Source organism: Physcomitrium patens, chromosome 25 (assembly GCF_059467195.1).
Source record: "Physcomitrium patens ecotype Gransden chromosome 25, ASM5946719v1, whole genome shotgun sequence".
Lineage (NCBI taxonomy): Eukaryota > Viridiplantae > Streptophyta > Bryopsida > Funariales > Funariaceae > Physcomitrium > Physcomitrium patens.
In genome coordinates this window covers 385,817-398,489 of record NC_143434.1, presented here as the reverse complement: position 1 = coordinate 398,489, position 12,673 = coordinate 385,817, and the positions used below count along the sequence as shown (strand labels likewise).

General features: G+C 37.9%; 1 protein-coding gene across 3 annotated transcripts; it reads right to left on the bottom strand.

The window, feature by feature from the left end:
- Positions 1-2,212: 2,212 nt before the first annotated feature.
- On the bottom strand, positions 2,213-6,212 carry LOC112278297 (uncharacterized). Of its 3 annotated transcripts, none has more exons than XM_024511554.3 (6): positions 5,024-6,212; positions 4,716-4,791; positions 3,335-4,516; positions 2,967-3,164; positions 2,695-2,826; positions 2,213-2,585 (listed from the first exon to the last, which is right to left on the bottom strand). In XM_024511554.3, the coding sequence occupies exons 3-6, from the start codon at positions 4,508-4,510 to the stop codon at positions 2,475-2,477; spliced, it is 1,617 nt and encodes a 538-aa protein (XP_024367322.1). In that variant the 5' UTR covers positions 4,511-4,516; positions 4,716-4,791; positions 5,024-6,212; the 3' UTR covers positions 2,213-2,474. The 3 variants fall into 3 exon arrangements, with proteins under 3 accessions (XP_024367322.1, XP_024367324.1, XP_024367325.1); XM_024511556.3 differs by having other exon boundaries at positions 3,335-4,535; positions 5,024-5,164; XM_024511557.3 differs by lacking the exon at positions 4,716-4,791 and having other exon boundaries at positions 5,024-5,774.
- Positions 6,213-12,673: the final 6,461 nt, after the last annotated feature.

Here is a 12,673-nt window from a genome sequence, read left to right as displayed (position 1 = left end):
GTGAAGCCTTCTTTATCCTTATCAATACTTTTTTTGTTCTTAAATTTTTCTTGAAGTATCTTTAATCTTCTTATCTTAAGCAATAGCCATGCTGGTTTTAATATTATATTATTTAAGTGATCATTTATTCTTTTTTAATAATATAAGAATGTATTGACTTTTTGGTTGTTTATAATTCATGCCTTTGATAATAGATGACTTGAAATCAAAATAAATTCTATCAAAAATTAAATATAAATTTATTATTAATAATATTAGCACAGGAATCTTTGAAATTTTGATTTTAATTTTTAAAATTTATGTCAAAAATTAAAATATTAAAATACATCATTCATTTAAATATCAAATTTTATACTTATATATAATAATTTATTATGGTTTTAGATTTTATATATATATATATATATATATATATATACATGTATATTATTATTTTTAAATTAATGATATTTTGTGATAGAAAAAATAGTCTTTAAAAATAAATTTTTAATGAATATAATTATTTTATTAGTAATTATAATATTTACATTTATTGTTCACATTAGACTTGGAAATGTAGATTAATTTATTTATAAATTTATAAGTACAAACAATAAAAGTTTGATTCTACCAAAATATATTATAATATATACAAGCTTATTAAGTCATATAAAATGTCTTATCATATAATATTAAGAAAAATTAAAATCAAGACAAAGACATGACTACCAATAATTAGAATGTTAAATTATTAGATTATATTCATTATTTAGAAATTAAAAGCTATTGATTATAATAGCCTAAAATTAAGCACTTATATATTAATATATTTGTCATATTTTCAAAAGACTCTTTAACTAATGGTAAAATCATTTAAGATTCTATTTTATATAATACAAGTATATCTAAACCTTCTTTGATAGTAGACATATTTTTTATTTTTTCTTATTTTTATAATTATTTAGGATTATTATGCACATCAAATCGACATTACTATGGCATTTTTAATACTGTACTATATATATATATATATATATATATATATACATATATATATATACATACATATATATGAGTTTAAAGACTTTAGTGCATTCAATAGAGAAATCCAAGGTATATTGCTTACATAAGTCTTTATATAGTTCCAAATAAATACAAAATATTTAATATAAAAAAATTGAATACATTTTTTTTTTAAAATTATAAATATAAATTAGATACTAATATTTATCTTAAGTGGTCACAACTAACTTTTGTCTATCTTGGTATTTATATACAATAATCAACAGCATTTTCTACTCTCTAGTTTAATAAAAATTTACTGCTTTAGCAAAACATGAAGTAAGACATTATAGCCATGTCTTTTATCAATGAAAATACAACAGCAAAAGAACTACTTTGTCTTTGATTCTTATTTAATGGACTTAATTACAAAAATTAAGCTATTAAACATGTTATTTTGTCATAATCAATTAGTAACTTTTCTTGGTAAGATTTCCAAATTTTATAAAGAAAATAAATATGTAGATATCAGATATCATTTTTTAGTATAAAAAAAATTATTCTTAGATTTTACAACTTGAGTATTTTTCCACTTTGACATGTAGTTGACATTCTTACTAAATCTCTACTTTAATCTAGACACAATATACATTCTACTATTTCTTTTTATAATAATAAAATTAATAATATTTATTTAAAGAAATAAATATATACATATATATACATATTCTAAATTTATAAATTAATATTTGAAAAGCATTCAAAATCTTATCATCATATCTCAATCATAATTATATATTAAATTTTAATTTTACTTGAGATAGGCATGCTATCAAAATTTATTTAAAAGTCCAAATTTTTTATCTCCGATTCTTATGTCTAAGTAACAATCAACCAAAATGTATTTCAATGGTTTTTCTTTTGTGATTCCAATGTCACCATAAATGTCACCAAATTTTTACAAAAAAAATTGTAAATATTATTCTTTTTCTATTACATCAATGTTTCACTTCAGTTTTGCAAGTTTTGAAGAGATGCCCAATACACTTGCATTGGAGGGTCTTTTATCTTTCATTAATCTCAACACACCCTCTTAACCCAAAGAGAGAGTTCTCTGGCAGTTGAACGACATTGTTTGGAGCGAGAGGGCTACGGAGGAGGGGGTGTCTGTTTACTGACTAGATTTTAAATCATATATAGGGTGAACTGCCAATTGAAGTTCCAAATTGAATCTGCGAATGGAGCTTATATGTGTGCAGAGGTGAATCGTGTGAACGAATTTATACAAAATCTGCACAATCTCAGTTTTGATGGCTTCAGCCAGATCTCATTGGACCACCACAGAGGTAACTTGACAGATTAAATCAAATGAGCTGAAGCTATCAATACCGGGCAGATCGGTAACTCTAAACCTGATGAGAGCCATGAATCTGTTGGGGGAAGGGCAAAAGACCCTATAAAATCATGAGTGGGGGCTGGTGGGGCTGTTACACCTAAATATTCGACTCCAGCTCCGGCGAATGCATGCTAGAGGGATCGGAGATATCTATGCCGTTGTAGTTGTGTGGATTTGCGAACATCCAGAACTCGTCGGATTTCAGCAGCTGAAACAGACAGCGAATCAGGATCAGAAAAGAATTCGAGAAACTGCAGCAACAACTTTTGGTAAGTGCAGGGGATGATTTATTACTTAGGTAATTCAATCAGATGTACCTCAACTTGAGTTTGCAAGAATTTGACGTAGTGTATGGCTTCGTCTAGCATGGTCACAATGTCAACCTTGGCTCCATTTGGCACGAGATTTTGTAAATTCTTCAGTCGTTCGTTGATTTTTTCTCGCCTATGCTGTAATAGATTCATGGAAGGGTTCCGTCAGGGTTCAGCCACTAAAAACGTATAATCATAACCGTGAACAGTTTAGGGGTTCGCTGCCTAACTCAGTGATGAAAATTTAACTGATTGGCCGGTGCCGTGGATTCACTTACTCTAGCGTACACACTCTGGGGATCGGTGGCTGAACCCCGTTTAGCTCGCGGCTTGCCATTAGTATTCAAGGCTGGGCCAATTACAATAATGTCCATCGCTTGAGATGCATTTAGACCAACATCACCAGAATGGAAGTAGGACCGCAGCTCCGCTCCTTTCAGAATATGATCGCTCAACAGGACATTCGCATAATCCGTCTGCGCAGTAAAAACAATAAAAAATAAAAAGTGTTAGCATATGGAAACAGTTCAGCATTTTGAACAGAACATTTCTCATTGAACAGAACGAATTGGTTAGATCTCTCAGATAATAAAAGTCTACATGTCTGGTTAATCATATGATGTCCTTGTGGACAAAGAACACGTACAGAATGTTTCGGCCGTTTGAGCTGGGTGGGACTTGATTTGGTGTCTTCACCATCGACTAGTTCCACGAGTTCAAGACGGTGTTTTCCAGGCCAAACTTGCTTCATACTTGACTCAGCTTTTTTGCAATCGCCCAACAGGCTACCCACCGGCGAGGTTATTGTGTCCCCACCTTTGAGAAGTCCTGGCTTGGTCTTTGTGCAGAATTCACTAGTGGCCTCCCCACAGCCGGCTTCACCCAGAGATGCGATGGCCCTCATTGGCTTGACCAACAGGCCCGTCGCCTCGGATCCATCGTAAAACTGCGGTGCCCACCCTGCCGGAGTCGACTGAAACGTCCCGTTGGGTTCTATGAAGACGTCAGTATGTTGTGGTTTCGACGCGCCGTATCCGGCAGTGATCGTTGCGACGGCCTCCAACTTGTCGATTGCACTTGCAGAGTGATCTGGAATGAAAGTCCTGGTTGTCACTTGACCGTAAGTCTGGCTGGCTGTGGTCACATTTGACCATGGCAATGCAGATGGACACGAATCCCAAGGGTCCCTGAGGGGGTTTAGCAGTCCATTCTGGAATGCCAGAGGCGAAGAAGGTGACAATGGCCCTAGGTTACGCAGAACCTGGGGAGGAACGCAGCCTTTTTCATATGCAAGTGGGACAGCAGACTCAAGCTCGTGATCGGTCAATGCTTTGTCCATGATCCTAGCCGTGGGGTATGGCAAAGAGTCCGAGGAGCTGCTTCTCGTATAAATATCTGTGAGAGCAGGATCAGAGTCAAGAATTAAACCACTGGGGATTAAACCCTCTTGCATGAATGCTGGGGGGTGATTCTCGCGGTCGGAGGTGTGGCTGAATTCGGAACTCAGGCTGCTTTGCGAGAGTGGGTGGTAGCCTGAGATCCAAGTGGAAAGAATGTCGCTTTGGTGGAATGCGAGACGACTGGAGGTGGAGGAATTCAGTTCGGGGAGGAAGTTGCTGGTAGAGACAGAATCGTCGCCGTTCGACCCTTGTGTCCATTCTTCCCACAAGTTTGAAGTTTCGGATGCATTTCCTCCCTGCTGGACGATGCAAGAGGATGTCTTCTCTCCGGCCGACGAGACCGAATCCATGCTTGGGGTGTGTTGGTCCGTCATGGCTTCCAGCTGCTCTTGAACCGGGTACATGTAGTTAAACCGCACCATCAAAATCTGTGATCACATAAACAAGCTACTCTGCGGTTAGTCAGGCATCAAACCCGAAGTCTACCAACCAAAACATCTCTGTCTAGAAGCAGCTCTTGTACCCAGGTAGTCTCCAAAGTTTCATCAGGGAGCACGTGACCAGAGTGAAACCAGTCAATGAAGATGATATATCCTCACTAATATTAACGAGATTCAAGTTGGAAACCTTGGATCACAGAGCTGTACTTGAACTCCAGTGTCTGAACTTTCGAGACTCACTGTGCCATTCATGATATACTCCTCTGTGAACACAATCCCACGAAGCAAATCCACCATTGATTAAGGTGCAGGGTTAAGGGTTGATGAATGTTACCCAAAACCACGTGGACTTCGGCAACTCTTACAATTGATGATACCGACACGTTCTCATGCAAGCTCAGTATGCTCAGAGGGACCTCATAACAAACGACACAAAGCGCCAGCAACAAGCATCGATGCAGAGATTAAGTCGAAAGTGTGGCTTGATGTTCTCACCGTTTCACTCTCGGGACTACATGTCCTTGCTTCTCGAGCCAGTTGTTACTTGGACAGTCGATGCGCTGAGGGTCTTCAGCATTACTCTGTCTATGTGATCATAAACGATGGCCTTTCTCCAAGATAGAAAGCTGGTGACCAGAACGAGAGATCATCCCTAGGACATCTAGCGCGCGCTGGTAGTGTAATCCTGCGTTGATATAATCGAGCTGTCCACGTTACCGATTATAATTCTAGTTCAGAGTCTCACTAAAATTTCAACCGTTCATATTCTTTGTTTCCCTCTCTTAAACTGTGGTATGGTGACCGACCAGGTTAAGCACGCTAACCAGTCGAAACCATCGCCTTACAAGGTATAAAAGTTTCTACACTCTAGCTGATTACACCAGAGTAAAAAGTCTCTGCAACAAACCCTCCATGCTCCTGAGTCTAAGCTTCCTACACCGTGAACCAGATTAGTGAAAGGCCGAAGCTGTAATGACGACGCATGTCGCAAATACACTTTTGGTCGGCTTCGGTGACGTTCAGCCGACCAGAAACAAAGAGGACGATCGGCTTTCTACCACATCCAACTTGGACTTGATCAATGTGGACCGTCCTTTCAAACTACGCTTAAAGGTTCGCAGGAGGCTGTCGAACTTTCTGATTCCAGCAGATTGTCTAGAGCAGCCGATCAGCTTCACGGGGAGCCATTGGTCAGTCGGCAAATCAAGAGACTGCCAGGCACACGGACGAAAATGAACGAATGTGAAGAGTGACCAGCATTCACGCAGTCGGAGCGCTTCTGGACTACAACATATATGTCTGAGGCCCACGGTCCGACGACTTTCTGGTCTTCGCCACTGCTTGAACCCTCTCGAACTAGGTCTGTCTAGTAGGTAGCCTTTTTAGGCCCCCCCGAACTTCGTACAGAAACAGTCTAGCTTGGAATATCCTGAAGCTAGCTAGCGAACTGATCCTTCCTAAACTTCACGAAGCTGTGAGCCACACATAACTTAGCAATCGTCGATTTGCTGTTCGCACGCTCTGTGCTATTGTAAGTGTGAGTTGAAAACGAAAACAGCAGCAGCATCATCAGGCTGAGTGGCGGGAGTGGATTAGCGCAGAAGCCGAGGCGAAGCAGAGATCCAGTGCGATGGGGGAGAGGATCGGGGGCGAGGGGGTTGCGGGGGAGGGAGGGAGGGAAGGGCGCAACTGCGTAGGATGGCAAAAAAGTTGGGCCCAAGCGCGGCTATAAAAAGCCTGGTGGGCGATGGTCGGAGAGGCAAGCGCCACCAGTGCCCAGAACGTGCATCAACCCATTTCGCGTTCAAGGCAGGCGTCCCTCCGCTGGACCCTGTTTCCCCACACTGCTTTTCACCGTCTATTTTCTTTTAAGAAATTTTACTACCCTAGCCAACTTGGGCATTAAATCCCGTCCCTGCTCATCAAAATCTCCCATTAGTCCACTCCCACGAACTTTCTACATTTTCCTTGTGCTGTCTCAATCAACCATCTCATCATCCCACAATGTCAATAGTTAAGACTTTCAAGGAACTAGCGGTTGTCCCCGATTGTCATCGCTGAGACCAATTGTGAACCTCAGGGCGGATTTAGAGCGACGCTAACTTGGGACGATCTTCCCACACCTCTACCATTTGTGCACGCTACGAAGCAAGCTAGAAAGGTAAAGTGTTACTCTCGTTGAAATCTATTGCAGGCAGCAGTCGTTATTCTTCGTTAATATTCACCATCTTGTCTAAATTCTATGTTTGTAACCGCTTCCTGGGCATCAAGAGACCGATTATTAAAAATTAAGAATAAAGTATAAAATATAATATGTAAAAGTTACTCCTCGGCGGCATTGCACCCCGGAACCATAAATTAGACAAAGGGTAACCTTGTAGTTGTACAGGATTCAGTAAATCACTTCAAAAGTCATCTACTTTCCATGTCGTGCTGCATATAGATGTGACATCACATTTTCTTTGACCTCCCCATTTTCATCTTGAGACGAGTATGGCAAAACATTGTCAATAGTGATACCTCCACACTGGTGTTAAAAAATAACAATAAATTAGAAGATTAGAAAGTTAAATTAAAAAGAAAACAAAAATGGAAATTGAGAAAGCTGAATTGATAATCCACATTTAACTTCGTCGCCCTCAACTCATGTGTACCCGTCATTTTAGGAAGGAGGTATTAGTGAGAGATTATTTTTTATAAAAAAAGGTTCAAAAGTTCAAAAAAACCAACAAACAAACAAACAGACAGAAAGGAAGAGTCAGGACAGAAAATATTGTACTGAACAGAAGCACACCAATTTTACCATATATTTCAATTTTTACTTTACTTAATTTTGAAAGCGTTCTTGAAACCACAAGACGTTTGCTTTATTCATTCATACTAATGCATTCGTAACTAGGGAAGCACTGACAGGGATGAGCTACAGAGCTCAGTTCAGATGAAGCAGTTGGACAATCTCTATAACATCTGTGATTTAATGCACACACAAAACTGTTGTACCTGGAGCAGGCAATATGTACCAATCATCAGTCTCAACTAGATTCCAGTGGAGTGCACGAGGACAACCGAGGCCCCTGCCCGGTTGGACAACCACAATTTTTTTGAACCTGGGAGATGAACTGATCCTCGGCCTGCTTCCAAATTCCATTCAATTCTGCAAACTGTACATAGAAATATTCACCGCAGTTACTCATGCCGGGGAGGGCGGGTGTGGACTTTTAAATCTATTACACAAATAATAACCGCATTGCATGCTGAGCCGCGGTACATGTAACCTTTGTGTCGCAGTAAGTAGAATTGATGGAACTAGCAGCAATGCTTCCACAACTGGCGTCCATCACGCTCAATGGAATAGCGGAGGGAGGGAGGAAGGGAGGGATCCGGGACTAGTGTTCCTCTCCTTTTTCCTCACTCCCTCCCTCCCCTTGCTCCACACTGTCCTGCACTAGTGGCTCATAACGTCGGTGCCCCTCATCCATTCTGAACTTGGCCAAGTTGTTTCTCCACTTCTCATTCGCTGTAGCCAATGAGCCCTCCCTACCCCGCAACTTCGTCTTGTCCTTTCCTCCTTCGTTTGGAAAAGAAACGGAACAGGTAAGAAGAAGAAGGGGGAAAAAAAATTTTACGAAACAAGTTAATCATGTAGACTAAAGTCACTCTTGGGGAGAAGCATCCAGGAAGAGAGGGTGCTTCTGTAGTGGAAGCTCCTGTGGAGTGGCATGAGGCTTCCACTTACAAATACAGCAGGGCAATGGGCCATGGGCATGGGTGTAGTGAAGGGCTTTCTTTAGTTGTGGCCTGCTCCAGTGACACACACACAAACACAGTCATACAGAGAGAGAGAGAGAGAGAGAATGTGTGTATGTGTGTGTTTGTGAGGGAGGGAGAGTGAGCTTGTGAAAAGTGGGGAATGAGAGTAGGTAGGTCCATATATGTGTTGGTAGATAATATTACATTCCCTCCTTGCTTCCATCCCCCTTCCCCACTTTGGGGTTTAGGGGGTTTCTCAGTCACTTCAGTGGGCAAAAGGCAGCAGCATCTCTCCTGCCCAATTCATTTATTTATCTATCTATGTTTGTATCTATTCTATGTATGTATGTCTATGTCTCTATCTATCTATGTATATCCTCATCCTCCTTCCTTGTCCTCCCTCTCACCCTCCTCTACAACATGCTACCATGTGGGACAAACTCCTGTGGAATCATTCTGTCCCATTCCCTGTCTCTCTGTGATTGTACTCTTTGTCATAGCCCCCCCCCCCTCTGCCCTACTTGTCCAGAGCTGTCCCCTGCCTGTGGTGCAGTTTCCTTCCCTTCCCCACTTCTTTTGTCCAGAACACTACAAGTTAGCATGAAACCCACTGGAAAAATAGGGCAGGGCAAGGGCAAGAGTGGGGTGGGGAGAGATTAACAACCAATAGTATTGTCAATACAATGGGGGGATATGGATATGCAGTGTTAGGGGGGATGGGAGAACAATTGTGGCTCTCAATCAAGCATGGCTTCAGCTACAACCCAAGCCCAAATTGTGAGCTACTCCCCACATTCTTCTTAATTCAAAGGTGGTGAACAACATCTGTTTCTTGACATTTAGATATCATAACATTATGCATAATTGCACAGTCCCTACAATCCCAATCACATGGTGATGTGTCATTCTATGTTTGTGGATGGATCATACAGTGACCTGTTTGGTGTTGGGGAGAGATGAGGACTGGATATGTTCTTCTGCTACCCACAGTGATTAGAAATTTTCTTTCAAGACAAAAATACTTGATCTGCATCAATAAGGATAGTTTTTATTTTCATTTTCATAGGGCTGACCATATTAATGAACCTTATTAGTGGTTATTAACATTGATGTTATTGTTGTTGTACAGAGCAAAGCATCAATGACAGGATCATGAAAAGGAAGGAAGCAAGCTCTGTCTTTCTCTCCTTCTCTGACTCCTGGTGGTGTGATGAGACAGCACCACCTTGTGATGTAAACTTGTGGCTCCTCATGATATTTATTTTCTTCATTTGTGTGCTGCACCATTCTGACACCTGATTCAGTACATGTTCACATCCATATTACTATTTATGGATTCTAGTGTGGCCCTCCAATATTAACCCACTAAATTGCCACTGCTTGGGCTCCAACCTCATCACTTGTAAAAAGGAGAAGAAGAAGAAGACAGGTGGCTGGCCTGGGCAGGATTGGTGTCCCATGTCATCCATGTACCTTAGTGGAACAAATCATGAGACCATGTTTCTTTGCCCACCTCAAACTACACAAAGATCTAATACTTTTAAACTTAAGAAATTACGATTGGGTAGTGAAAAAATAATAATCTGTTTTTAGTTAGTAAAGTTAATTCAAACAGTGCTAATGAGATATATCAAACAAGGTAGAAAGGGTTATATCTATATCTATATATATATATATATACTAAAAACAAGGACGTGTGCTATCTGTTAATGCTTTGAAAGATAATAAATATTGTCATGGGATGAAAAAAATAAAATAAAATAAAATAAAATCTTCTCTGGAGCTGTACTTCTCAGTAGTTCACAAAATATGAACCAAAAAAGCAATGTATTGCATCCTCCATCTACAGCTTGGGAGATGCAGGTTAAAGTCTCAATGATGTCTTTAATTAGTTGAAATCATGTTAGAGCTGAAATTATCAATGGTTCTAGCTAAAAAGACATCTGTTACATGCATGAAATCTTGAAATTTCAAAACATTGAAATAAATAAATATCATGAAACAAATGATTACTTGTTTGTTACCAGACTCATCAAATGCACAACTGAGAATCATAACAGGGATATATTTTTGGGATGTTTTCCTCATTATCAACAACTACACAGTTCATTTTGACTTCCCCCTAAAGGCTTTCTACAAGTTGAAACCAACTGTTGCTAGCACTCCTTTAAGATCTCCTCATACAGACACGTATGTGATGGAGGTTATGGAAAGAGGGAGTCATAGAGATTTATTGGTTCAATACATTTAGCTTCACTTTGCTTCTTCTATGATGTTTTCATACATGCTAATGGTAAATAGATAGTGATGGTGATTGAACATTTGAGTATTCAGCTTCTACAAATTCTTTGCTTGGGTAGGGAGAGTTCCGCAGCCTAGTATAGACAAGTCCAAACACACTGTGACAATTTGTGAACTAAAGATGGATTTTTGTGGTTTCTTCCCACATGAGAGGCACGTTGGTATCAATAAACATTGCGTCTCCAAATATGAAGTTTCCTCATAAATGCACCCACAGCTTGCACCAATATTGGAATAAGCATGTCTCACTTTGGTTTAGCCAACTACCAAGGTATTCAAGGTAGGCCCCAATGTAACAAATTTAGAAACATGATGTACAATTGCTAACATTGTTTAGAGGGAGTGGCCAATGATGGATCCCTTTTGCACACATGTCAATTAGGACATAATTACCAATATCAATTGGAGTATATAATATATTACACAGCAAAGGAACAGGAACAGTCCACATAAGTGACTCATGGTTAGGTACCAATTTCCACCCAAACCCCAAATCCTCCTCCTTCTTCTACTTCTCATAGTTAACAATAATCATAATAATCATAACTATACTGTAAATTTGATGAAGATTGGCTCATAATAACTGTGAAACATCGCATGTGATATTGGTAGTAACCAACAACAAAAATAGGGTTTTTCTTAACATACTACACAAATCAGAAGTATATGACTAAACATGGCACAGGAAAAGTGAGGCTAATTTGGGAACCAACCACCATGTGTTACACATTTTGTGAACTTCCCCTTGCCCCCCTACTCCTAAATTAATACCATATTATTGCACAGTGTGTGAGCTTCCTCTTGTCCCCACTTTTAACTTAATACCATATAGTTGCAAAATAATATCACTCTCTTTTCAATTACTACTAATGTTTCCCTCCTTATTTTGGTTTAACATTGCAATGGCAACTGCATGTTTCTTGTTTTTTTTTTCTTCTAAAACAATATTTATGATTTTTATTGACTTTAAATATGGTGTTTTAAACAATCTACTCTTTCATTTTGAATATTGTTTGATACTTTTACCAAAAAACTTGCTTTGTGAGTAAAAACTGTTTTATTGGATTTAAGAGTCTTTTAAGACCAGAGAATTTTAATCAATTTTTACTCCTGTTCAACTTTACAATCGATTCTTTGTAACACTATTCTGTGTGTGTGTGGGTATATATATATATATATATATATATATATACACACACAGACTAGTATAATTTTAATTTTTAATTTAGCATTATTCCCCTCAATTTTCAACAATCATAGAAAATTTTACTTCACTAATATCTTGGTCAACATATTGCTTTAGACATCTATTAAAATAGATTGCAGAAAAAATGTGTGTAAATATAATAAAATATTATTTGTTTGTCCTATTAATAAGCAACTAAATGTTTGTAATTTAAATTATGAAAAATCAAAGCCTTTTTTGAGGAATGATTTTGAGTGACATCTATTGTTGTATTTTGGTCACAATATTAAATAACTAGATATCAAATAATATTTTGAATTTTTTTAAAATAAATTTATTGCCTAAAATAAAAATAGTCGTTTTCTTCTAACACTTTGGATTAAGCATATAAAATTACTAAATATGTAATTAAACGTACTATTAAAGCCCATTTAAGTTTTATTAACTAGAACAAAAGTTTCTTAAATTTGGAACTTTATATTATTACTTAAATACATTCTTGATCTTCTTCCATAGCTAATGTACTTCTTGTTTTAGTGAAATACACTCATTTTATTTTATTTTATTTTATTCTAGATCCATACTCTTAATAGCATTATCTTCACATACTACATTCAATTTATCAATGTGGAAAATTAATCAAACACTAAATCTAACCACTACCCCTAATATAGTTTTATGTGATAGTAAGGTGAACTCAATCTAGGACCTCAAATATAAATAATTTTAAAGACATACACAAGAGAATAGTTGAAAGCATTTCAATTTACTACATATGTACTATTTTTTATTTAAAAAGTATATATATATATATATATATATAATCAACATCAGTTATGTAAGTATGTATTATTATTTTAGACAAGAAAAAATATATAATATTACAATTTGGTGGCCCCAATACAAAA